This window comes from Rhinolophus hipposideros (assembly GCF_964194185.1).
Source record: "Rhinolophus hipposideros genome assembly, chromosome: 2".
In the NCBI taxonomy this organism is placed as follows: Eukaryota; Metazoa; Chordata; class Mammalia; order Chiroptera; family Rhinolophidae; genus Rhinolophus; species Rhinolophus hipposideros.
This window is the reverse complement of record NC_138048.1, coordinates 109,396,002-109,423,457: the sequence shown is the minus strand read 5'-3', so window position 1 is coordinate 109,423,457 and position 27,456 is coordinate 109,396,002. Positions and strand designations below refer to the sequence as shown.

At 44.5% G+C, this 27,456-nt stretch overlaps 2 protein-coding genes across 2 annotated transcripts in view; both read left to right on the top strand.

Moving 5' to 3' along the window:
• Positions 1-27,456, top strand: part of TSPEAR (thrombospondin type laminin G domain and EAR repeats) — a 76,025-nt gene that overhangs the window by 19,075 nt on the left and 29,494 nt on the right. The window lies entirely within an intron of this gene.
• LOC308506369 (uncharacterized protein) lies at positions 2,492-11,746 on the top strand (the record flags this gene model as incomplete). Its single annotated transcript, XM_081069760.1, has 4 exons — positions 2,492-3,051; positions 3,221-3,272; positions 10,970-11,137; positions 11,216-11,746. The coding sequence occupies 4 exons, from the start codon at positions 2,492-2,494 to the stop codon at positions 11,744-11,746; spliced, it is 1,311 nt and encodes a 436-aa protein (XP_080925886.1).

The following is a 27,456-nucleotide window of genomic DNA, read 5'->3' as shown; positions in this document are numbered from 1 at the left end:
AGGAGCAATGTTTCGGTGTTTGCTAGTGCAGTGTTTATCATGGCTTGATAGAACATGGTTACCACTCGTGACAAGAATCAGCTACAGCTGGATTTATGCTGGTTTGGTTCTTGTTCCTGTGTCTCTCGTGTCTTTTTGTTGTCTTCCTCTCATCCTCGTCTGCTGCTTTCTTTTGCATTTGGTAAATGTTTTCTAATGTAGTGTTTTGATTTCTTTAATGGTTTTTCCTATATTTTAAAACATTGTCTGTAGTGTTTGTTCTAGAGCTGACTATATATTTATTTTAACTTATCAGAATCAACTTCTGATTTATATTAACTCAATTCCAGTGACATATAGAAAAATTGCTCCATTTTACATATATTGTATTTCTTCTTGTCCTTTTTATGGGCTTGCTGTTATACATATTACATCTGTAAATGTTAAAAAACCCAACCATATATTGTAATTATTAATTAATATTCATTTATGACTTTTAAGAAGCTTAGAGAAGAAAGGAGAGCAAGTACATATTTATAGCTTTTGTTATCCTAACTTTTTTATCATTACTGGTTCTCGTCACTTTTTCCTGTGGGTTTATGTTGCCATCTGGAATAATTTCCTTTGCTCAACAGGGCTTTGCTCCTATGTAGTGATATTGTGAAACAGATTACATTTTTATATACTACAGGCCCAACATACATAGCATACATATTGTTTTATATAATTGCTTTTAAATCAGTTAATAGAAAAAAGAATGAAACACACATTTGTATTATCTTTTGTAATTACATGTTACCTTTACTAGAGCTCTTTGTTTTTTTCCTGTGGATTAGAATTTTTGTCAGGGGTCACTTGCTTTCAGCCTGAAGAACTCCTTTTAATATGTCTTCTAAGGAGGGTCTGCTAACGTCAACTTATCTCTTTCTATTTATCTGGGAATGTATTTTGTCCTGTTTTTAAAAGATAGTTTTGTTGGATATAGGATTCCTGGTTGACAATTTTTTTTGAGCACTTTGATTACATCATCTCACTGCCTGTGGTCCCCATCGTTTCTGATGGGAAGTCCGCTGTAAATCTTGGGGACTCCCTTGTGAGTGACTTGTCATTTCCCTCTTGTGCTTTCAAGACTTTCTCCTTGTCTTTGACTTTCAGCATTTTTACTGTGGTGTGTTTGTTTGTGGATCTTTTGTGTCTATCTTATTTGGAGTTCATTGAGTTCCCTGGATGTGTAGATTAAAGTTTTAAAATAAATTTTTAAAGTTTTCAGCCATTATTTCTTTGAGATAAGATTTCTCCATTGTGGTCCAACTGCCACGTCGTTCTCCAGCAGAGCCCCAGCCCCACCCATCAGAGGTCAGTGAGGCCTCAAACCCTGACAACACCTTAAGGGAGCCATGGGCTAATTTCGCAGAGCTCTGCAGCCCAGAGGCCCCTGCCCTTGTCCCTTCAGAGACGTGGCTGCGTACAGTAGCCATATGCTGAGAACACAAGGGACCATGGCCACATGTTGATCGGTAGGTTGCAGGTGTAGAAGCAAGCACTGGGCCTCGAGATGCGACACACTGTGCAGGAGTCCTTGAGACAAGGCTCCATGGACAGCCAGACCCTGCCACTGCATTCACTGTGACAGTGTGCAAGAACTGGCAATAAAGGGACAGCTCACAGGCACAGAATCCTGATGACCTTCCGCCTGAGGGGGTGGTTCTTCAGGGAGGAGACCCTGCCCTGATTTTCATGCAGAGGCTGCAGGAGCCCTTGAGGACCCTGTGCAGGTGATATAGTCTGAGCTGTGAGGAGAGGACGCAGGTGTGAGCATTAGGCACTCGGTTGGGAGGGTTCTATGAAATCTCTGAGCCAAGGTATTTGCCCCACATGGTCATTCCTATTGCACCAGCAGGGGTCTGCGTCTGCCCCTCTCTGCGAGCCAGTCTTGTCCCCAGAAGGACACATTTTCCTCACACCTGCCCCAGGGCTCACTGCTGGTAGATACATGCCTTCTAAGCTCCCACAACAACCAGCTTCATGAGCCCCCAAAGTGCATCCACCTGTGGCCAGGCCAACTGAACATCATCCCCAGCTGACCACATCTCCCTTTTCTCAAAGGTTCTGGGTTGCCCTATCCTCCTCCCTCGGGAGGGGTAGAGCTTCTGTTTACAAGAGCAGTCCCCTATGGGATGGAGCAGACAGCTATTGTTTTCAGAATTGCCTGTTTGCTTCTGTTCCTGCAAAGCCATCAGTACATTTCTACTGTCTGTCTTCTGGGGACAAACACAGGTCAGGATCGTCCGGCTCCACTCAGGAGCCCATGGCATTGACAGTGAGCCAGTGATGCTGAACCGCAGCACAACACTAAACACCAACAAGGAAGGGAAGGCTTCCCCAAGCCTGCTGCTGGGGCAGCACACACACAGCAGGGGTATAAAGGCCGACAGCAGCACCTCACACTCACACACTCACTCACATTACACTCACACCCTCCTCCCAGCTCACCTCCCACCCACCGCCCACCATGGCCGCGTCCACCCTGTCCGTCTGCTCAAGCGACCTGACCTATGGCAGCCGTGTCTGCCTGCCTGGTTCCTGTGACTCTGGCACCGACTCCTCCTGGCAGGTGGACGACTGCCCAGAGAGCTGCTGCGAGCCCCCCTGCTGTGTCTCCAGCTGCTGCCAGCCCCCCTGTTGTGTCCCCAGCTGCTGCCAGCCCCCCTGTTGTGTCCCCAGCTGCTGCCAGCCCCCCTGTTGTGTCCCCAGCTGCTGCCAGCCCCCCAGTTGTGTCCCCAGCTGCTGCCAGCCCTCTTGCTGTATCCCCAGCTACTACCAGCCCTCCTGCGGCACCTCTTCCCCCTGCCAGCAGTCCTGCTGTGTGCCCATCTGTTGCACACCAGTCTGCTGCACACTCATCTGTTGCACACCCGTCTGTAGCAGGCCCGTGTGCTGCGTGTCCAGCTCCTCTAGGGCCGCCCCCTGCCCAGCCCCCTCATCCTGCTACAGACCCTCCTCCTGCATGTCCCTCATCTGCCGTCCCGTGTGCTCCCGCACAGCCTGCTGCGTGCCCGCCTCGGCCCAGAAGTCCTGCTACTGACCGGGCACATCCCCCTAGCCCTCCTGGGGCTGCACTGACTTCCACCTGGAATGTTGGGAGCCTTGAGCACAATCTAGAGTCTCCTTCTGCCTCTGAGCCACCACCTGGCAGGCTGGGCTGAGCCCTCACTGCCCTCTGGCTCTGAGTTTCCTCCAGGCCCTGCATTTCATCCAGCATCCTTCTCTTTGGCCTGGTTGTGCTGCCCTATGTAAGTGACCTGTCTGTGAACAAATAAAGTCATTGTCAGTCCCTCTGTGTGGCCTGAGTGCATATCTGTGAGGCCATGGGGAAGAGCTTGATGTGGCATGGTGGACGGGAGAGCAATCTGGCTTTGAGCTGCGTCCAGGGTGACAGCACCGATGGGGCAGAGCTGGACAGGTCCTCCCACCCTCTGCCTGGGTCTCCTGGGGTACGAGTCCCCCTGAAGCCTTCAGTGCAGAGAATCCTGCTCACCTGGGAGACCCCCACATGCTTCCCAACACCTCTACCTGTGAGGTACAGAAGGACCAGTTGTCCAGGCCCTGGGCCTTGCACATTGGAGCCTCGCGGCTCTGCTAGGGAGGAAGATCCCATCTAATAGGCGTCTGACTTGAAGGCATGAAGCCCGCTCCAAGACAGGACTCGGGCAGGCTGGTACAGGCACTCCAGTGACCCCGGGCACAGCATGCTGCTTCCCTCTGTATGAAGGTGCCAGGAGGGTGACGATGGACCTGTGCTAGTCAGGCTTCTCCAGGAAACAGCCAGTAGGGTGTGTGTGTGTGTGTGTGTGTGTGTGTGTGTGTGTGTGTGTGTGTGACAGAGATTTATTTTGAGTAATTGGCTCACGTGACTGAGGCCTTTCAAGTCCAAAATCTGTAGGGCAGCCAGAGGCACAAGGAAGAGTTGATGTTGCAGCTAGAGTCCAAAAACAGTTTGCAGTCGGAATAACTTCGCCTTTGGGGGACCTCAGTTTTCTCCCTTAAGGCCTTCAGCTGATCCTCTGAGGCCACCCACACCATGGAGGGCATCTGTTTTACACCAAGTCCACTGATTTAATGTTTTTAAATCATTTTTTATTTTTCAGTTATAGTTGACATACAATATTAGATTAGTTTCAAGTGTACAACATAGTCATTAGACATTTATATACTTATGAAGTGATTACCCCAGTAAATCCAGTATCCATCTGACACCACACAGTTATTACCATATTATTGACTATGTTCCTTATGCTGTACCCTACATCTCCATGACTACTGAGTAAGAATTGTACTTCTTAACTCCTTTCCCTTCTTTCACCCCTAACCCCATCTCCCCTCCTAGGTGGCAGCCATCAAAATGTTCTGTGTCTATGAGTCTGCTTCTGTTTTGTTCGTTCATTTATTTTATTCTTTAGATTCCACATATAAGTGAGATCATACGGCATTCATCTTTCTCTGTCTCACTTACTCCACTCAGCACAATACCCTCTAGGTCCATCCATGTTGTCGCAGATGGCAACATTTAATTATTTTTTATGGCTGAGTAATATTCCATTGTATATATGTCCCACCTCCTCTTTATCCATTCAGGGACACCCAGGCTGCCTCCACATCTTGGCCGTTGTAAACAAAGCTGCAGTGAACATACGGATGCGCACATCTTTTCAAAGTAGTGTTTTGGATTTCTTCATATAAATACACAGAAGTGCGATGACTGGATCCTTCTTTGTCACTGGTTATAGCCTTTATTTTAAAATCCACTTTGTCTAGTATAAGTATTGTCAACCACTGTTTTTTGTGTGCTTTTTGTTCGTTTGTTTCCATTTTCATGAAATATCCTTTTGCACCCCTTTACTTTCAGTCTGTGTGTCTTTCAATCTGAAGTGAGGCTCTTGTAGGCAGCATATGTAAGGGTCTTGTTTTCTTATCCATTCAGCCACCCTGTGTCTTTTGATTGGAGCATTTAATCCATTTACATTGAAAGTATTAATTGTTCATAGGTATGTAGTTATTGCCATTTTATTATTCATATTTTTCTTTTTTTCTTCTTAAAGAAGTCCCTCTAAGAATCCTTGTAATATTGGTTTGGTGGTGATGAACTCCTTTAGCTTTTTCTTGTTCTCATTTTTTTGGATTCTTGTTTTCCTTTTTGCTGCTCTGTTTGGGTATTTTCTGCTCCCTTATCTTCCAAATCTTATTTGATCATCTGCTTTATTTATTCTACTGTTGATTCCCTCGAATGTATTCTTCATTTCAGTTATTGTATTCTTTATTTCTGACTGGTCCTTTTTTATGTTTTTATCCCCATTTTTAGGTTTCCTATCTCTTTGTTGAAGTCCTGAGATCATTGAGCATCCTTGTAACCAGTGTTTTGAACTCTGCATCTGATAGGTTGCTTGTCTCCATTTTATTTAGTTCTTTTTCTGGATCTTTGTTCTGTTCTTTCATTTGGGACATGTTTCTCTGTTTCCCAATTTTACTGCTTCCCTGTGTTTGTTTCTGTGTTTTAGGTAGGGCTGCTATGTATACTGGTCTTAGTGGAGTGGCCTTATGTTGTAGGTGTGCTGTGGGGCCCAGTGGCACAGTCTCCCTGGTCAACTGAGCAGGATGCTGCTGGTATGTCTCTCGTGTTTGTTGTGTTGTGCCCTTCTGTTATAGTTGAGCCTTGATTGCTGTTTGCACATTAATAGGGGAGATTGACCCTCAGGCTGATTGGTTGTGAGGACTGGCCATGACTATAATGGAGGAGCTGTGGTGCAGGGGCTGACTCTATGGGCAGGATTTGCTTTCGTAAGGCTATGGAGCCTGCCCAGTCTGCCCTTTGGGTGTGTTGCTTGTGGAGGCAGTTGAGCAGTGCTCTTGTGTGGTTTAAAGCTGGCCACTTGTTCTGTTTGTTCTGGGGCCCCTGGGGAGGGTCTCTGGTGCAGGCCAAAGCCACTTGGTATGAGCTACAAAGTGATGGTTGTCACTTATGTTGGGCTTGGAGGTGCCTGGAAGAGACTAAGCTGCAAACCGAGGTCAGCTGCTGCTAATGCCAGGGTTGGGGCTATTCAGCAAGAGGAACAGGGCACACCAAGGCCAGATGCTCTTTGTTTGGGGGTTGTGAACTTTTGAAAGATTTTAGGAAAGTTCTTAGCTTGAGCCAAGACAGGCTATTTGTACAGAAAAGCCATTGGAAGCCACTTTGGCGGTCCTGCAAGTTGGGAGGGGTGAATGACGTCAGCCAGGTTGATGGAGACTCAAATATGGCAACTAGCTGCATCTGCACACCGGGAGAGGGAAGGTTCAACAAAGAAACAATAGCTCCTGCAATTCCTCCATCAGGGGTAAAGCTGCCCCTTCAGCCCTAGGCCTGAAGTCAGACAACTCAACTTCTCCCCATTTGTCCCTAGTACCTTTCAAGCTGCTTCCCCAGCACTGGAGCTCAGAGCTAGTGATTTCATTGGTGAGTAAGTCCTTTCACGGGCCCTTTAAGAGGAGCTCCTGAGACTCCAGCCACCCTCCGTCTCACTCAGCCACAATCTCTGCTGATTTTCACAACCAGAAATTTTGGAGACTTCTCTCCCCAGCACTGAAACACTACATGGGGGAGCCTGGGACCTCTGACTTTTCAGGGGCACCTCCACAGCTGAGATAGCCCTCCTGATTTTTAACGGTTACACTCAGGTATGGGACCAGCCCGTTCCGCGTCTCTGCCGCTCCTACCAGTTTGGACATGGCTTCTTCTCTATGTTCTCAGTTGTAAGGCTTCAATTCAGCCAGACTTCAGGTGATTCTCAATGATGGTTTTCTGTAGTTTAGTTTTCATTTTGAGGTGGTCGTGGGAGCAGGTGAGCCCAGCGTTTACCTACTGTGCCATCTTGACTAGTCCACTGATTTAATGTTAATCTTATTTAAGAAATACCTTCGCAGCAACATCCAGATGTATTTGACCAAAAAACTGGGCACTATGGCCTGGCCAGGTCAACACATAAAATTAACCATCCCAGGGACTAATAGCCGAGAGGGGAGGGATATGTGGAAGTGGTGGGGCTCAGTGGGTGCTCCCCGCAGGGATTCAAGTGTTAAAGCCGGTGGCCATCTTGGGAAACACAGAGAGGAGGATCGACACTGGCTCAGGACAGGCATGTTACCTGGAGGACGCAAGCCTGGCTCGGCCGCAGTGCTCTCCTGTGAGGAAGGCCTTTGACTGGGGCCTCAAATGTACCTCTGGCCCCATTTGAGGGAAACTGTGCTTGGCGATGTCGTGGTGTACAGACCCCAAGTCAGACGGAAGCAGGTGACCCGTGGAGGGTGCTTCCTAGGCCCAAGTTCCACTCCCGCCTCCAGGTGGCTGGTTGACCTGTGGATGCCAACATGGCACCGCCTTGAATGTGGTGCCAGGTAGGACCTGTCCTTCCTCCCTAACTCCGTGTTACTATAGCTCCCCTCTGAGAACAGTCACACCCGCAGCCCAGCCTCTCCCTGGATCCTGCCCCTCCCCTGCTCTGCCCTGTGTGACTCGATTCTCCATCTCTGACCCTTTTCTTCCACGCAGGGCCACCTAGGCACACTCCCTCTCACCCAGTTCTGTCTTCACTCACTCCAGCCAGTCCTCTCTCTGCTCACAGCTAGGCTGAACATTCTAGAGAGCCTGCCTCGGCCCTCACGACAGACCCTTTAATTGGTACCACGCCCTAGTGTGATGGCCCAGCCCACCTGCCCCTTGTCCCCTGGCGGCCCAGTCTGCAGGACCTCTTAGAGTTCCTTAGTCCTGAATTCTTTTAAAGCTGGCCTTTCATCTCTGTAAGTCTCTGTGAGGTTTGTTTTAAAGTCTGTAGGTGGAACTTCACTGTTGGAAGGCTGTGGGTGCAGCCCAGTTTTCAGTTACGTCTGCCCATTCTTGCTCATGTGGCTTCTTTCCTGGTGTACTTGGTTATTTTTGGCTGAGTAATGGTCCTTGTCTTTAGAGAAGTGTTTGCAGACAGTGTGAAGCCTCTTCCTGCATCGATTCAGATGTCTTCGGGCAGAGAGAACGTTTGCTCTTGTCCAGCACGGGGAGCTCTGAGTCCAGGAAGACTAAGAGGACTCAGAGTCTCCACTGCATCTGAGGCTCCTGGTTGGTGGGCCCCCTGGTAGTTTTGATTTGGGCTGCTTGCAGTAAGAGGGCAGGTTTGTGATGGACAGGATGCTTCCGCCTGGCTCTGCAAGACCATCCCAGGGTGGCTGGGCCGGGCGCCCCTTCCTGACTCATCTTCCCTAAAGGCAGCCCTCAGCCTAAAGGAGGGGTGCTCTCCTGCCTGACCCCGTGAGGGGCAGCTGCTCGCTGTGATGTCTGTCCCCTTCGTCCCACAAAACTGTGAAATTCCCAGGTCCAGTTGCTAGGTCAGCATGTACCCTTAGAACAGAGGGCCTTCTGTGCTCTGCTCAGTGCCATGGGTTAGAGCAGGGTCCTTCTCTGGGGCCTCTGCACTTGTATGCAAAAAAGGAATTACATCTTTATTTTCACTAACCTCGAACTGAAGTGTATCGTTTCCATTAATTAGGAGAGTAGCCACCAAACCCTAGCGGTATCGACAACACCTGAGCCTGTCACCGACAGAATCCAGGTATGTGGTGCCACATGAGGGCTGTCACAGGTCTTAGACCTCACCTGTGGTGTCACTGATGCACTGCTGTCAGGCTCAGTGCTGGAGTCTGTCATGGACCTGTTTAGCTGACAGGCAAGTACCAGGTCGCGCATTGTTTCTCACGTTTTAGTAACTGTGTTTTAATGTAACTGGTCTTTGTAACCTGTTATGTATTTCACTTTATTCATTTAAAAACAGCCAAGGTTTCTAACACTGGCTGGGGGTCCATAGCACAGACCCTGACATCCCTCCCGGCCTGTCATTTTGTTTTTTTTAAGATTTTATTGGGGAAGGGGAACAGGACTTTATTGGGGAACAGTGTGTACTTCCAGGACTTTTTTCCAAGTCAAGTTGTTGTCCTTTCAATCTTAGTTGTGGAGGGCGCAGCTCAGCTCCACGTCCAGTTGCCGTTTCGAGTTGCAGGGGGCGCAGCCCACCATCCCTTGCGGGAGTCGAACCAGCAACCTTGTGGTTGAGAGGCCGCGCTCCAACCAACTGAGCCATCCGGGAGGTCAGCGGCAGCTCAGCTCAAGGTGCCGTGTTCAATCTTAGTTGCAGGGGGCGCTGCCCACCATCCCTTGTGGGACTGGAGGAATTGAACTGGCAACCTTGTGGTTGAGAGCCCACTGGCCCATGTCGGAATCAAACTGGCAGCCTTCGGAGTTAGGAGCACGGAGCTTTAACCGTCTGAGCCACCGGGCCGGCCCCTCTTTTTACTTTTTTTTAAATGAAGGGTGAATGATAGTCTCCTACTTTAAAAAAAATGTATTGGGGAATATTGGGGAACAGCGTGTTTCTCCAGGGTGCAATTCAGTTTCAAGTCCAGTCGCGGTTTTCAATCTTAGTTGCAGGTGGCGAAGCCCACCCTCCCATGTGGGAATTGAACTGGCAACCTTGTTGTTAAGAACTCGCGCCTCGCGCTCTAACCAACTGAGCCATCCGGCCACCCCCACTGGCCCATTATTCTTGATTCTGTTTTCAGCTTTCTATTGCTCTAGGAAGACTCCCCCCACCCCAGTATTTTCCATTGTTTTCAACAGGAAGTTTGGTCAAATAAACTCCACCACAGGCTCCCAGATGCAGAACCCCTTGGAGTGATGTCTTGAATCTTATTAAAACAAATTACAATTTTCCACGACATTCCACTGTTGTTTACACTGATGGCTTAGTCCTTGAGGGCTATTTTCCTTTCCACAAATTACCTTTAATTTGTCCAGGTATTATTTCTTCTTCATGCTTTTCATGGGAGATCTGTGCAAACCCAGTACAGAGTCAGGAAGTCCCTGTTTGAATACTGCAGGCCCAAGAGGCAGGCCCCAGGCACCTCGACTGTCATTTCCCTTACCAGTCCCACTCTGTACAGTTCCACCAGTGGGATCCGGGGAGGATGTGTTTGACTCTTCACATCCACGCCAGCCCCATCTCTAGTTCCCGAATTTTCTGTTTGCTTCATCATGTGATCGTCTTTCGTATTTCCTAAGTATTTTTTTCAAGAGGGAAATATGAGTGGAGCACTTTCTAAAATCTTGCTTACGTGAAAATGTTACTGTTGCCTTTAGTTGAGAAAGATGTAATAATTTGAAGAGAGGAAAGGTCAACCTTAGCACCTGGTGTCCCCCCTGAGGGGCTTGTCTTGCACCTTCGAGGACAGCCTGGTGTTGCCTCACCTCTACGTGGCAGCCATTCCCTCCCACCTGGTGATGGGGCTGTTCTTATTCCTATTCATTTGAAAACTTGCCAATGTATGTCTGGGGGCTCTAAAGCACGAATTCCCTTGAGCATCCTGATGACCTTTCCGTCCAAACGCACACGTCATTGTCCATTCAGCTCAGACTGCTTTGGCCCCTGCGAGAACATAACTTAGAACCCGTTTCTATTATCAAATCCTCTGTAGAGCTGTGTTTCATAAGATATGCAACTGTCACTTTATACCTACATTTAAAATTGCTTTAAAGTAATGAAAATATGAAAAACACTCCAAACACCGGAGCGGTGGAAGCAGAATCCATCACTGTGGAGAGTTCCCAGCTAAACCTCCACTCGGCATAATCTTGCCTCAAATAATTTCCGTAAGTTTTCTGGAGCCAAACAGAGGAGAGATGGGCTACACATCCTGCAACACAGTCACAGGTTTAATAAGGAAAACTAATTATAGGAAAAAAAAAATAGCATTAATGAGGGTTCTGTTGAAACAGGCTCTAAACACCAATGAGGAAGAGAGGGCGTGGGGAGCCTCCTTCTGGGACAACACACAAACCAGGAGGGGTATAAAAGCCGACAGCCGAGCACCTCACACTCACACACTCTCTCACACTCACACTCACACCACCTCCCAGCTCACCTCCCACCCACCACCCACCATGGCCGCGTCCACCGTGTCCGTCTGCTCCAGCGACCTGACCTACAACAGTCGCGTCTGCCTGCCTGGTTCCTGTGACTCTGGCACCGACTCCTCCTGGCAGGTGGACGACTGTCCAGAGAGCTGCTGCGAGCCCCCCTGCTGTGTGCCCAGCTGTGGCCAGCCCCCCTGCTGTGTCCTCAGCTGTGGCCAGCCCCCCTGCTGTGTCCCCAGCTGTGGCCAGCCCCCCTGTTGTGTCCCCAGCTGCTGCCAGCCCCCCTGCTGTGTCCCCAGCTGCTCCCAGCCCCTCTGCTGTGTCCCCAGCTGTGGCCAGCCCCCTTGTTGTGTCCCCAGCTGCTGCCAGCCCCCCTGCTGTGTCCCCAGCTGCTGCCAGTCCCCCTGCTATGTCCCCAGGTGCTACCAGCCCCCCCGCTGTGTCCCCAGCTGCTGCCAGCCCCCCTGTTGTGTCTCCAGCTGCTGCCAGCCCCCCTGCTGTGTCCCCAGCTGCTGCCAGCCCTCCTGCTGCACCTCCTCCCCCTGCCAGCAGTCCTGCTGTGTGCCCGTCTACTGCACACCCATCCGCTGTAAGCCCATCTGCTGCACACGCATCTGCTGCAAGCCTGTCTACTACACACGCATCTGCTCTGGGGCTGCCCCCTGCCCAGCCCCGTCATCCTGCTGCAGACCCTCCTCCTGCATGTCCCTCATCTGCCGCCCCGTGTGCTCCCGCACTGCCTGCTGTGTCCCCGCCTCGGCCCAGAAGTCCTGCTGCTGACCTGCGTGTCACCGCAGGGGAAGCAGGCTCCAGCAGACCCCATGAGAGCGGTCCCCCCAGCCGCCCCTCAGTGTGGTCCTGACCTGTGTTAGCTGGCCAATCCCACCCAGGATGGGGTTCTCCCAGGTCCCCAGTGTCCTGACCTGACCTCTGACTCCCAGGAACCCCTGACCTCACTGTTCCCCGGGCTTCTGCCTCCCAGGAGTTGCCTCCTCCTGCCTCTGGGTCACCTGTCTTTCACTCCCAGTTTCTCTGTCAATCACTTGACCTTGACTCTCAGTGTGTCAGCACCTTCTAGGGCACCCCAATAAACTCACTTCATCACCTGACCTGCTTCCTCATGTGACCTCATTGGGGTGGGGACACACGGCTATGACCAGACATTGGTCCCCTCCACGCACTCTTATATGCTAGGAATGAGTGACTGAGAAATAAATCCCAAAAGGCAGTGGCCTAAGTCCTCTGGGGGGACAGGGTCACTGGTGGGACCCTAGCTGTCGCCAAGGAAGGTCGGTGCCTGCTGGGCCCCTGCCTGGGGCTTCCCTGAGGCTGCTCTCCTGTGGACAAGGCACGGTCTCGGTTCTCAGGACCCCGGACCATGTCCACCCGCTGTTCCATCTGAGCAAACCCAACCCTGACAGTCGCCCACCAGCATGCCACCTGGAGCGCCAAGCAGCACGGCCTCTGCGAGCCCAGGACCGCCCCGTGATACCCCCACAGGTCTACACTTTTAGCAGAGCTGTGAAGGAGTGAGGGAGGGGCTGCTCCGGCCCAGATGGGGTGAGGGGGGCTGGATGACCTTCCCACCTGGGCCAAACCGTAAAGTTAAGAATATCATGGAGCAATTGGATTCAGATACTGGACTGGAAGAGCACAGAACAGGCACCTTGAGAAAGGGAAACAAACAAAGTGCGTCTCACACCTGGCCCCACTCACTGCCTCAATATTTCCAGGCCCCAGTGCAGAAAGGGAAAACCCAGTGAGAGCTCCACACACCCAAGTCACAGATGGCCTTGAGAGTAGTGGGGAGCCCTGGACGGCAGATGTTTGAGGTGAGAGTGCCAGAGAGGGCAGAGCTGCACTGAGTAACCCCCGGCCCTCAGAGGGTCTCCCTCAAGTGTGAGTTAGTGATGATCAGGAAACATGTGTGAGGCTGCAACTGTGGAAATCAACAAAATTAGATGGCATACTCCCAGATACCAGGCATGCTTTAAATAGTGCCAGTTGGAACATGGTCACAATTCTCAGGACATTGGGCAGAGCACCCGCAGGGCATTTCCTCAGTTGTGGATAAAATTAGCCCCAGTGTAACCACTGGTCCTGTCCCACCTGACAAAGCTGATATGAAAGCCTCAAAGAATGAGCCATTTCTAAGGAGCTTAACTATATCCTAGAACAAAGGTTAAAAACAGTCACCGGACAACAAAATATTCAGCACTTAACAAGGTAAAATTCAAATTTCAGACATCCTTTCAAAATTGCCAGGCATGCAAAGAAGCAGAAAATACAACCCATAATAAAGATAAAATCAATCCATCAAAACCGAATCAGAAATGTTATGGATGATAGAATTAGTAAGAGTTAAGACTCTGTTCCATGCACTCGAGAAGTTAGAGAAAAGATTAAGCAACATATTAGGGAAAGATGAGGAAGACTGAAAATGACACAGATAGACCATCTAGAGAGTAAAACTACAATGTCTGAGTGAAAACGACACTAAATTAAACTAAATAAGATTAGCAGCAGAACAGACGCTGCAGAAGAGAAGACAGGCGAAGTTGAAGGCAGAGAAATAGAAACTAAATGAAACACAGAGAGGGAAAAGAAATGGACAGAGCATTAGCGAGCTGGAGTATGTGTAATTGGAGTCCCCCAAGAGGAAGCGAGAGAAGGAGGAACAGAAAAGAGACTGTCAGATTGGACAAAAAGACAAACGCCACTCTTCTGCCTATGGGAAGTGAACTTTCAATATAAAGAAACAAAGAGGTTAAAAATGAAAAATGGAAAAATAAGAGTGCGTTAAACCCCAAGAAGGCATAAAGTATGAAATGTCATGTCTACGAAATCATTGTGAAATCCAATGCCGTGAAGCTTTATCCTATGTTTTATTCTAATAGTTTTATTGTTTAGGTCTTACATTTAGGTCATGGATCCATGCTGACTTCATTTTGTACATATGTTAGGGAAGGCTCTAAATTTTTTCTTTTGCATATGGATATCGCTTTTCCCAGCTCCATTTATTGAAAACAATGTCTTTTCTCCACTGAATGGATTTGATGCCCTTTCAAAAATGATTTAACCTATTGTATGAGGGTTTATTTCTGGATTCTGGATTCTATTCCCCTGGTCAATACTTATGCCAGTACCATGCTGTTTTGATTACTGTATCTTTCTAGTAAGTTTTGACATCAGGAAGTATGAGCCCTCAAGCTTTGTTCTATTTCAGGATTTTTAGCTTTCAGGTCCCTTAAGATTCCATATGAATCTTTTATGATTGGTATTTATATTTCTGCAAAAAGGACATTGAGATTTTGATAGTGATTTTATAAAGCCTGTAGATTACTCTGGGTAGTATCTTAACATCTTAACCATATTAAGTCTTCCATCCATGAACATGGGATGTCATTCCATTTATTTGTGAATTCTCTAATTTCTTTCAGCAGTGTTTTGTAGTTTTCATTGCCAAGTCTTTCACCTCCTTGATTAATTCCTAAGTATTTCTTCTTTGTGATGCTCTTTTAAATGGAATTATTATCATAACTTCCTTTTGGATTGTTCACTATTAGTGTATAGAAATGCAGCTGATTTTGGGGTGTTGACTTTGTATCCTTGTGTTTTGATGAATTCATATATTAGTTCTAACAGGTTTTTTTTGTAGAATCTTTAGGATTGTTTACTTAGAAGACTACAGCGTCCATGAAGAGAGTTGATTTTACTTCTTCCTTTCCAATTTAGATGGCTTTTCTTTCTTTCATTGTCTAATTGTTGTCCTAAAGTTCCAATACTATGGTGAATAGAAGTGGCAAAAGTGGGTCTCCTTGCCTTGTTCCTGATTTTAGAGGAATAGCTTTCAGTCTTTGAGTACAATCATTGAGTACAATGTTTGCTGTGGGTTTTTCATACATACGTTTATGTTCAGCTCTTTTCCTTCTAGTCCTTGTCATTATCATTCAATACCTTTCAAGGTATTGAATTTTGTCAAATGCTTTTTCTGCACAAGTTGAGATAATCGTGTATTTTTTTCCTTTATTCTATTAAAGTAGTATGTATACATTGATAGATTTTTCTTTCCCTTTTTGTTAGTTTCCGGTGTAACCGCAATGTAATAGTTAGACATTTCAACCCCTCAAAAAGTGATAACCCACCCCCAGTCCACTGCCCTTGTGACATCTTATATACTGTGTTTCCTCGAAAATAAGACCTAGATGTACATCAGCTCTAATGCATCTTTTAGAGCAAAAATTAGTACAAGACCCTGTCTTATTTTGCTAGAAGACCGGGTCTTTAATATAATAATATAGTATACTATAATATAATACCGGGCCTTATATTAATTTTTGCTCCAAAAGATACAGTAGAGCTGATTGTCCGGCTAGGTCTTATTTTCGGGGAAACAGTGTAGCTGTTACAATACCATTTGCTATCTACCCTATGTTGTACTCCTCATCCCGTGATTATATGTACCCATATATTTAATTCTAGTTGACATTCAATATTATTCTACTTCAGCTCTTCATGTGTATAGCACATTGGGCAGGCATCTATGTGCTATGTCTGTGAAGGGATCCCCTTGATAAATCCAGTGCCCATCTGGCACCTTACATGATCTTTACAACGTTGTTGATTATATTCCCCATACTGTATTAACTACCGATTTGTGTTTCTTAATACCTTCATCTTTTTCACCCTGCCCCCAACCCATTCCCATCTATCACCCTGATAAATCTATTACCTATATGGAACTATACCTAGTTCTTACAATATTATTGTCTGCATTCCTTATGCCATACCCTACATCCCCATGACTACTGTGTAACAACAATTTATACTTCTTTTTTTTAAGAATTTTTTTTTATTAGTTTCAGGTGCACAAAACAATGTAATAGTTAGACATTTATCATTTGTATCCCTCACACAGTGACAACCCCCCTCCCCCATCCACTATCCCTCTGACATCACACACAGCCTGTCTCTATTCTTAATGCTGTACTCCGCTTCTTGTAAATATGTATATATATAAAAAATTGTAGTTGACATTCATTATTGGTCAGCTTCAGCTTCAGGTGTACAGTGCAGTGATCAGGCATCTACATCATCCCTGAGGTGGTCTCCCTAATGAGACAAGTGTCCATCGGATACCCTACAAAATCTTTACAACATTATTGATTACATTCCCCAAATTGACTTTCGTAACCCCGTGGCAATCTTGTGGTTACTGATTGTGCTTTCTAATCCCCTCACCTTCCCCCTTATCCCCACCCCGCCTCCCATCTAGCAATGCTCAGTTTTTCCTCTATGTCTCTAAGACTGTTTCTGATTAGTTTATTCATTTATTCTTTTCTTTCCATTCCACATATAAGTGAGATCATATGGTATTTGTCTTTCTCTGTCTGACTTATTTCACTTAACATAATGTTCTCTAGGTCCATCCATGTTGTTGCAAATGGTAAGATTTCTTTCTTTTTTATGGCTGCATAATACTCCATTGTATAAATGTACCACAGTTTCTTAATCCAGTCGTCTGTTTCCATGTCTTGGCTATTGTGTATAGTGCTGCAATAAACATAGGAGTGCATAAACTTTTTCAAATTAGAGTTTTGGATTTCTCTGGATAAATACCTAGGAGTGAAATTGCTGGATCATAAGGTAGTTCCATTTTCAGATCTTTGAGATACCTCCATACTGTTTTCCATAGTGGCTGCACCAATCTGCAATCCCACCAACAGTGCACGAGGATTCCCTTTTCTCCACATCCTCGCAAGCACTTGTTCTTTGTTGATTTATTGATGATGGCCATTTTGACTGGGGTGAGGTGGTATCTCATTGTGGTTTTTATTTGCATTTCTCTAATGCTTAGTGAGGTTGAGCATTTTTTCATATGCCATCTGTATGTCCTCTTTAGAAAAATGTCTCTTCATGTCCTCTGCCCATTTTTTAATTGGGTTGTTTGTTTTTTGGAGTTGAATTGAGTGAGTTTTTAGTGAATTGGGGATATTAACCTCTTATCGGATATGTTATTGGCAAATATCTTCTCCCATTCAGTAGGATCCCTTTTTGTTTTATTGATTGTTTCCTTTGCTGTGAAAAAAGTTTCAGTTTGATGTAATCCCACATGTTTATTTTTTCTCTTACTTCCCTTGCCCAAGGGGATATATCAATAAAAATTTTACTCTGGGTAATGTCTGTAAACTTTCTTCCTACATTTTCTTCTAGGAATTTTATGGTTTCAGATCTTACATTTAAGTCTTTAATCCATTTTGAATTTATTCTTGTATATGGTGTAAGGAGGTGGTCCAGCTTCATTTTTTTGTATGTTCTGTCCAGGTTTCCCAGCACCATTTATTGAATAGACTGTCTTTACCCCACTGTAAATTCTTGCTTCCATGGTCGTAGATTAAATGACCATATAGGCATGGATTTATTTCTGGACTCTCTATTCTGGTCCATTAATCTATGCTTCTTTTTTTTGCCAGTACCATGCTGTTTTGATTACTGTAGCCTTGTAGTATAATTTGATGTCAGGTATCGTTATACCTCCCATTTTGTTCTTATTTCTGAAGATTGCCGAGGCTATCTGGGGTCTTTTATGGTCCCATATAAATTTTAGGATTATATGTTCTATTTCTGTGAAAAATGTCCTTGGTAGTTTGATAGGTATTGCGTTAAATCTATATATTGCCTTAGGCAATATGGATATTTTAACTATATTGATTCTTCCTATCCATGAGCATGGTATGTGTTTCCATCTATTTGTATCTTCTTTAATTTCTCTCTTCAGTGTCTTATAATTTTCTGAGTACAGATCTTTTACTGCTTTGGTTAATTTTTTTTCTCCAGTTTATTGGGGTGACAATTGTTAGTAAAATTACATAATTTCAGGTGTACAATTCTGTATTACATCATCTATAAATCCCATTGTGTGTTCACCACCCAGAGTCAGTTCTCCTTCCATCACCATACATTTGACCCCCCTTACCCTCATCTCCCTCCCCACACCCTCTTCCCCTCTGGTAATACTTTGGTTAAATTTTTTCCTAGGTATTTTATAGTCTTTGAAGCAATTGTAAATGGGAGTGTTTTCTTAATTTCTCCTTCTGATATTTTATTATTGGTATATACAAACACAACTGATTTCTGAATATTAATTTTGTATCCTGCTATATTATTAAATCCAATTATCAGTTCTAATAGTTTTTTGGTGGAGTCTTTAGGGTTCTCTATATATAGTATCATGTCATCTGCATATAATGACAATTTTACTTCCTCCTTACCAATTTGGATGCCTTTTATTTCTTTTTCTTCTCTGATTGCTGTGGCTAGAACTTCCAGCACTATGTTGAATAGAAGTGGAGAAAGTGGGCAACCTTGCCTTGTTCCCCATCTGAAGGGGAATAGTTTTAGTTTTTCCTCATTGAGTATGATGTTAGCTGTGGATTTATCATATATATGGCCTTTATTATGTTGAGATATGGTCCCTCTATTCCCACTTTAAAAGTTTTTATCATAAATGGCTGCTGGATTTTGTCAAATGCTTTTTCTGCATCTATTGATATGATCATATGATTTTTATTTTTCATTTTGTTAATGTGGTGTATCACATTAATTGATTTGTAGATAGTGAACCAACCTTGCATACCAGGAATGAATCCCACTTGATCATGGTATATGATCTTTTCAATGTATTGCTGAATTCTGTTTGCTAATGTTTTGTTGAGGATTTTTGCATCTATGTTCATTAGGGATATTGGCCTGTAATTTTCTTTTTTTGTAATGTCTTCGTCAGATTTTGGGATCAGGGTGATAGTCACCTCGTAAAAAGTGTTTTGGATTTTTTGGAATAGTTTGAGGAGAATAAGTGATAATTCTTTTTTGAATGTTCTGTAAAATTCTGTAAAGCCATCTGGTCCAGGGCTTTTGTTTGTTGGGAGCTTTTTGATTACTGATTCAATTTCCCTGGTGGTAATCAGTCTATTCAGGTTTTCCATTTCTTCTTGAGTTAGCCTTGGAAGCTTGCATGCTTCTAGAAATTTGTCCATTTCTTCTGGATTGTCTAATTTGTTAGCATACAGTTGCTCATAGTAATTTCTTAAAATTTTTTTGTATTTCTGTGGTGTCTGTTGTCACTTCCTCTCTTTCATTTCTGATTTTATTAATTTGGGTCCTCTCTTTTTTTTTTTTTGATGAGTCTGGCTAAAGGTTCGTTGATTCTGTTTATCTTCTCTAAAAACCAACTCTTGCATTCATTGATCTTTTGTATTCTTTTTTGCTCTCTATTTCACTTATTTCCACTCTGATCTTTATGCTCTCCTTCCTTGTACTCCCTTTGGGCTTATTTTGCTGTTCTTTTTCCAGATCACTTAAGTGTGAAGATAAATTGTTGATTAGTGATTTTTCTTATTTCTTTAGGTAGGCCTGCATTGCTATGAATTTCCCTCTTAGGACTGCCTTTGCTGCATCCCATAGATTTTGGGTCATCGTGTTTTCATTTTTTTTTGTCTCGAGATAGCTTTTGATTTCTTCCTTGATCTCATGGTTGACCCATTCATTATTTAGTAACATGTTATTCAGCCTCCATGTATTTGTGTGTCTTCCAGTTTTTTTCCTGTAGTTGATTTCTAGTTTCATAGCACTGTGGTCAGAGAAGACGACTGGTATGATTTCAATTTTCTTAAATTTATCAAGCCTTGTTTTGTGTCCTAACATGTAGTCTATCTTGGAAAATGTCCCATGTGTGCTCAAGAAGAATGTGTATTCTGCAGCTTTGGGGTGAAATGCTCTGAAAATATCAATTAAATCCAACTAGTCCAATGTGTCATTTAAGACTATTGTTTCCATATTGATTTTCTGTCTGGAGGACAGAAAATCCCTTGTTGTCCCTTGTTGTCAGAGGTGTGTTGAAGTCCCCTACTATGATAGTGTTACTGTTGATCTCTGTCTTTATGTCAGTCAATATCTGTTTTGTATATTTAGGTGCTCCTATGTTGGGTGCATAGATGTTTACTAGGGTTATGTCCTCTTGTTGGATCAATCCCTTTATTATTATATAATGCCCATCTTTGTCTTTTAATATGTTCTTCATTTTAAAGTCTATTTAGTCAGATGTAAGTATTGCAACTCCAGCTTTTTTCTCATTTCCATTTGCATGAAATATCTTACTCCAACCCTTCACTTTCAACCTATGTGTGTCTTTTGATCTGAGGTGAGTCTCTTGTATACAGCATATACAAGGGTCTTGCTTCCTTATCCACTCAGCCACCCTATGTCTTTTGATTGGAACAATTAATCCATTTACATTTAAAGTGATTATTGATAGGTACATAGTTATTGCCATTTTTTTTATTTGTTTTTTTATTTGTTTTATTTAGTTTTCATCTTTCTTCTGTTTACAGAAGCCCTTTTAATATTTCCTGCAAAGCTGGCTTGGTGTTAACAAATTCCTTTAGCTTATTCTCTTCTGGGAAGTTCTTTATCTCTCCTTCAATTTTAAATGATAGCCTTGCTGTATAAAGCAATCTAGGTTGAGGGCCTTTGTTTTCCATCACTTTGAGTATCTCCTGCCACTCCCTCCTGGCCTTCAATGTTCCTGTAGAAAAGTTATTTGATAGCCTTATAGGAGTTCCCTTGTATGTAACCCTCTGTCTTTCTCTTGCTGCTTTTAGGATTCTGTCTTTATCTTTAGCCTTTGCCATTTTAACTATAACGTGTCTTGGTGTGGACCTGTTTGGGTTTATCCTGGTTGGAACTCTCTGTGCTTCCTGGGGTTTTATGTCGGTTCCCTTCACCAGATTAGGGAAGTTTTTGGACATTATTACTTCAAATATGTTCTCGATCCCTTGCTCCCTCTCTTCACCTTCTGGTGTTTCTATGATGCGCATGTTGTTGCGCTTGATGTTGTCCCAGAGGTCTCTTAAACCATCTTCATTGTTTTTTATTCTTTTTTGTTGTTGTTGTTCCATTTGGGTGATGTCTGTTAACCTGTCTTCTAAGTAGCTGATTCGATCCTCTGCCTCATCACACCTGCTGATAATTCCTTCAAGTGTATTCTTTATTTCAGCTATTGTATTCTTTAGTTCTAACTGGTTGTTCGTTATGATTTTTCTGTCTTTATGTTGTCACTAAGCTCCTTAAACATTTTTATCATCAGTGTTCTGAACTCTGTCTCTGATAGGTTGGTTACCTCTATTTCATTTTGTTCCAATTCTGGAGGTTTCTTCTGTTCTTTTATTTGGGACATGTTTCTTTGTTTCCCCATTCTGGCTGACTCTCTGTGTTTGCTTTGATGTATTAGGTAGATCCCCTAGGGTTCTTAGTTCTCGCTGGGTTGTCTTATGTAACATGTGTCCTTCATATTTGACTTGCACCACTTCCTTCTTCTCCTCTGCGTGTACTCCAAAGTGACTCTTGTGTTGTGTATATTGTACTGTTAAAGTTGATCTTTAATTGCTTTTGGCTTGTCAGTAGGTGGGATTGACTCCTAGGCTGACTAGTTGTGAGACTTGGCTCTGCCCACCGCAGGGTGTTCTGCTGCATGACGGTTGACAGCTCAAATGAGGCTTGGCCCCTATGGGCTCTTGTGCCTGTAGAGAATTCCCTCTGGTGTGTCACTGGTAGGTCAAACCCGGTAATACTCTGGTTTGGTCTGCAGTTGGCCTCTGGGTGTGTTGAATCTTGTGCCCCTTGGGCTGGGCCCTGCTGTAGAGCAATTTGAGAAGAAAGCAAATCACCAAGCACAACAAAAACAACAACAAAGAAAGAACCAAATACACTCACATGTAAAAACAACCAATAACCCACACTCAACACAGGCAAAAATATCAAAAATACAAAAACAAAACAAAACAGAAAAAGCACCACCAGTCTTGGCTTAAGCCCACCAAGTAATCTCCAGGTTTTCCTCTGCTGTACCAAAGAGTCCTCTGTGTCTTGTGCAGGCAGAGCCAGTCACCTGGTGCCCAGAGTGACCCTGGGACTGAAGTTCTAGATGAGTGGGGCTATGGGGTCTGGATGGTAGTTTTTACAAAGTCAGTGCAGTTTCTGCCCTTGCCTGAACATATGCGCACTGAAAGTAACACAACCAGCCCTGTACTCAGGTCTCCTGAGTCTTAGGGCACTTCTTCCGTGTGTGTGTGTGTGTGTGTGTGTATGTGGAGGGTGTGAGATTTCTGAGCTGCTGAAAGCCCCGAGCTGCCTCTGCCGCCTACTGCTGACCCCTGGGAGTGTCTCTGCAGTTGTAATTACCCTGCCCTAGGCAGGCCAGAAAGGGTGGGCTGGGGATGGAGGGGTCTTCTCTCTCCCAGCCCAGCCGCGTCACACTGTTCGCAGACTCTTCCCTGGGTCACAGCAGCTGCAAACTAAATCCTCCCAGATCCTGAGCACCTCTGTAATCTGATAGAGGCCAGTTCAGTTCAGAGGCCAGCTTGAGTCTCTGGAAGGGCAAGGGTAGGATTGGGAAAGTGGGGGAAGGGGCCCAAGTATGGTGTTTATGTCCTTTGTCCTTTCTAGGGCCCAGCTGGAGGTCTCAGCTGAGGTTACTGCTTCAAACGCTGGATATGCTGCTCTCTGGGCAGGAGAGATCAGCTGTGGGACACAGGGAAGAGCCCACCTCCTGGCTCTTGTGGTCTCTGTTCTGTCCTGGGACCCCCTGTGTCTCTGCATCCACGGATGTGGGCTGCGTCTCCACTCTGCTCCCTTTTCTCTTCCCCAGCTCGCCCAGTTTGCCCACTTTCCAGTAATCCTCCTACAAGTCTCTTAGCTGTTCTGTGTGATGAGCAGAGAGTCCTTTGATGGATTATAGCTTTTCAATTTGTGGTAAGTTCCGGAAGGGAACTCAAGAAGTCCGCCTGTTCCCGCCATTCCTATCTAATTTGTACTTCTTAATCCCTTCCCCTTTCACATATGCTTAACCCCCCAACTATGTTAAAGAAGTCCCTCTAAGATTCCTTGTAACACTGGTTTGATGGTGATGAACTCCTTCAGCTTTTTCTTGTCTGGGAAGCTCCTTATCTGACCTTCAGTGCTAAATGACAGCTTTGCTGGGTAGAGCAATCTTGGTTGTACGTCATTGCTTTTCATCACTTGGAATATTTCCTGCCACTCCCTTCGTGCCTGCAAAGTTTCTGTGGAGAAATCAGCTGACAGTCTTATGGTGTCTTCCTTGGAGGTAACTAACTGCTTTTCTCTCGCTGCTTTTTAGATTCTCTCTATCTTTAACCTTTAGTATTTTAATTATGATGTGTCTTGGTGGTGGCCTCTTTAGGTTCATCCTGTGCTTCCTGAGCTTGTATGTGTGTTATGGAAGTTTTCTGTCATGATTTCTTCACATAGGTTTTCAATTCCTTGCTCTCTCTCTTCTCCTTCTGGTGCCCCTATATTGTGAATGTTGATATGCTTGATATTGTCCCAGAAGCCCCTTACACTCTCTTCAATTTTTTGGATTCTTTTTTCTTTCTGCTGTTCTGCTTGGGTGTTTTCTGTTACCTTATCTTCTACATCACTGGTTGGATCCTCTGCTTCATCTAATCTACTGTTGATTCCCTGTAATATATTCTTCATTTCCATTATCGTATCTTTTATTTCTGACTGGTTCTTTTTTATGCTTTTCATCTCTCTGTTGAAGTTCTCCCTGAGATCACTGAGTATCCTTATAACCAGTGGTTAGAACTCTGCATCTGGTAGATTGCTTGTCTCCATTTCGCTTAGTTGTTTTTCTGGAGCTTTGTTCTGTTCTTTTATTTGGGACATATGTCTTTGTCTCCCCTTTTGGCTGCCTCCCTGTGTTTGTTTCTGTGTATTAGGTAGGGCTGCTATGTCTTCTGGTCTTGCTAAAGTGGCCTTATGTAGTAGGTGTGCTGTGGGTTTCAGTGGCGCAGTCTTTCTGGTCACCACATGCTCCAGGTGCTCCAGGTATGTCCCTTGTGTGGGTTGTGTGTGCCCTCCTCTTGTAGTTGAGCCTTGGTTGATAACTGCACATCAATAGGAGGGACTGACCCTTGGCCTCACTGGTTGTGAGGACTAGTCTTGACTATAGTGGAAGAGCTGTTGTGCAGGGGCTGGTCCAATGGGTAGGATCTGCCTCAGCAGGACTCTGGTTCCTGCCCAATCCACCCCTTGAGTCTGTTGTACTTGGAGGAGGCTGGGTGATGCTCCAGAACATTTTGAAGCTTGGAACTGGGGGTGCGAGCCCCAGGACCACCTTGGAGAGGGTTTGCTGTAGGTCAAGTTCAGCACCAGCCCCTGCCCTATCTGGGGCCACCCAGCAGGAGCCATAAAGAAATCCGCAGAGGGCTGCTGCCCATGCTGTGCTTGGAAGCTCCTTGAGAGGAGAAGCCATGCACCAAGGTGGTTGTTGCTCGTGCTATCTTAGGGCTGCTCAGCCAGAGGTACAGGACATGCTCAATCAAGATGCTGCTTGTCTGGGTTCCATGAACCTTTGACAGACCTTATGAAATTCTGCAGCTTGAGCCAAAGCATGTGGTCTACATGAAAAAGTCATAGAAAGCAGCTTGGGTGTTCCTGAAAGTTGGGCAGGGCCAGGTTTCAAATTAACAGGGTGGTGAACAAAGAGTGGAGACTCAAATATGATGGCCACCTGTGGCTAGAAAGGGGGAAGGCTCAACAAAGAAACAATTGCCTCCACTAGCTCCCCTGTCCAAGAGAAAGCAGCCTCTCCACCCCTTGTCCCAAGCCTGACTACTCAATTCCCCATCATTTGTCCCTGCTGCCTCTCCAGCTGCTTCTCTAGCACTGGAGTTCAGAGCTAGTGATTCTGTTGGTAAGTCTGCACATGGTCCCTTTAAGAGGAGTGCCTGTGAGTTCAGGTGTACTGAGTCTCACTCAGTCACAATCTCCACTGATTTTCACAGTGAGAAATTAAGGGGACTTCTCTCCCCGGCAGTGGAACCCTGGGCTGGATTGGGGCTGGAATCTCTTGTCCTTCTAGAGCAGGGGTGTCCAAACTGCAGCCCGCCGGCCAACTGTGGCCTGCAATCTATTTTTAATTGGCCCACAGCAAATTCCAAAAATATATTTAGTTTACTTAAATAAACCAGGTGAGGCAATACATACTTCACCTCAAGTGAGTGGCCCGGCTATTTGTGTATTTTACCACATATGGCCCTTGGTGAAAAACATTGAAAAAAGTTTGGACACCCCTGTTCTAGAGGATAGTGAGGGACCCCCACAGCCAAAATAGCCCTACTGATCTTTAATGGTCACACATGGCTGTGGGAACAACCCACTGCGTGTCTCTGCCCTTCCTACCAGTCTGGATTAGGCTTCTTCGGTGCGTCCTTAGTTGTAAGGCGGCAGTTCAGCTTGATTTTAGGTGATTCTCAAAAATGGTTGTTTTGTACATTAGTTGTAATTTTGATGTGGTTGTGAGAGAAGGTAAGCACAGCGTTTACCTATTTGGTAGATATCTATATGCACAGCATTTACCTATTGCGCCGTCTTGGTTCTCCTACACTGATAAATTTTCATATGTAAAATCCTCTTTGCACTCCAGGAATAGGTCCCTTTTAGTCATGGTGCATAAATCTTTTAATATCTGCTTAAGTTGGTCTGCTAGCATTTTGTTGAGGATTTTTGCATCATTTTTCGTAAAGGATATTGGTCTGTAGTTTCCTTGTAGTGTCTTTGTCTGGCTTTGGTATCGGTAATTCTGGCTTCATAGAATGAGTTAGGAAGTGTTCCCTCTTCTTAATTTTAAAATAGTTTACATTGAACTAAGAATAAACAAATAATCCAAACCTGATATAGGATATCTATCAAAAGCTCACGGACAACACTATACTCAATTGTAAAAGACAATGGTTTTCCCCTAAGTCCCGGACAAGACACAGATGCCCTCTCTCACCATTCCTATTCAACATCGCACTAAAAGTCCTCCCCAATGCAAAGAGGTGAGAAAAAGAAATAAAAGGCATACATATTGGAAGTGAAGACATAAAATGGTGTCTATTCACAGAGGTCATGATGTTCCACATAGAAAATCCTTAAGAATCTACAAAAACACTCCTAGAAATATGAGAGAATATAACAAGGTTAAAGAACATGAGCTTAAAATAATAAAAATTAATTGTATTGCTGTATAATAGCAATGAACAATTGGATTACAAAAATTATGTTTAAGAGTATGACTTACAACAAAATAAAAATGGAAAAGGTATAAATCTAACATAATATGTACATAATGAGAACTATAAAAACACTGATAAAAGAAATCAAAGAGGACATAAATAAATGGACAACTAGACCATGTTCATGGTTGAAATATTGTTATTATGTCAGTTACCTCCAAATTGATCTATAGATTCAAGGCAATCCCAATAAAAATTCCAGCAGGATTTTTTTGTTGTTGTTATTAACAGGCTGCAGCTAAAATTATTTGGAAAGACAAAGATCTCAAATAGACAAAACAATTTCAAACTGAGGAACGAAATTGGAAGAACTACACTACCTGACATCAAGATTTACTACAAAACCATAATAATCAAGACAATGAGATTGAGATGTTGGCAAAAAGATAGGTACCCAGATGAATGAAACAGAATAGAGAAATTGACCCGAATAAAGTCAACCAAGTTTTGACGTACGTGCCAAGGCAAGTTAATGACACAGCCTGGATTTGGAATAAGTAGATATCCATATGCAAAAAAAGTGGGGAACCTTGAGCCATACTTTACACTTAATGTAAAAAAATAATCAAATTGATCATAAACTCATGTAAAATGTCAAAGTTTTAAACTTTTAGAAGAAAACAGAAAATTTTGTGACCTTATGTCAGCCAGAGTTCTTAGATTCAACATCAAAAGCACGATCTTTAAAAAAATGAAAATAGCACTTTATTAATATTAAACTCTTTTGCTTTCCAAACGATACTGTTAAGAGAATCACCGGAATAAAATAAGCACCTGAATTACAGAAAACATTTGCAAATCACACATTTGACTAAAGACTTACAGGCAAAATTTATAAAGAATCTCAAAATTCAACATCAATAAAACATAACAAAGAAAAGGGCCTAAAGATTGGAAGAAATACCAGAAAGGTACCTGGGTGGCCCACAAGCATATAAAAAGACACTCTACACCGTTAATTGTCAGGGAAATGCAAGCTGAAGCCACAATGAGATACCCCACACACCTGTTAGAATGGCTCAAATTAAAAAAGACTGACCCTGCCAAGTTGGCAAGGATGTGGAGGAACTGGAACGGTCGGCCATACAGTGTGAGAAATGCAAAGTGTCACAGTGACTTGGGAAAATAGGCTAGCATTCTTATCAAGTTAAACATGCACTTACCATGTGACGCAGCCAGCCCACTCCTTGGTGTTTACCCTAGAGAAATGCAAACTCATTATCATGCCAAAACCTGGATACAAACGATATTTAGAGCAGCCGTGTTCATAATTATCAAGCACAGGGAACAGGGAAAATGTTTTTGAACCACTGACTGAATAAACCAACAGTGGTACGTGCATACAGTGGAGCA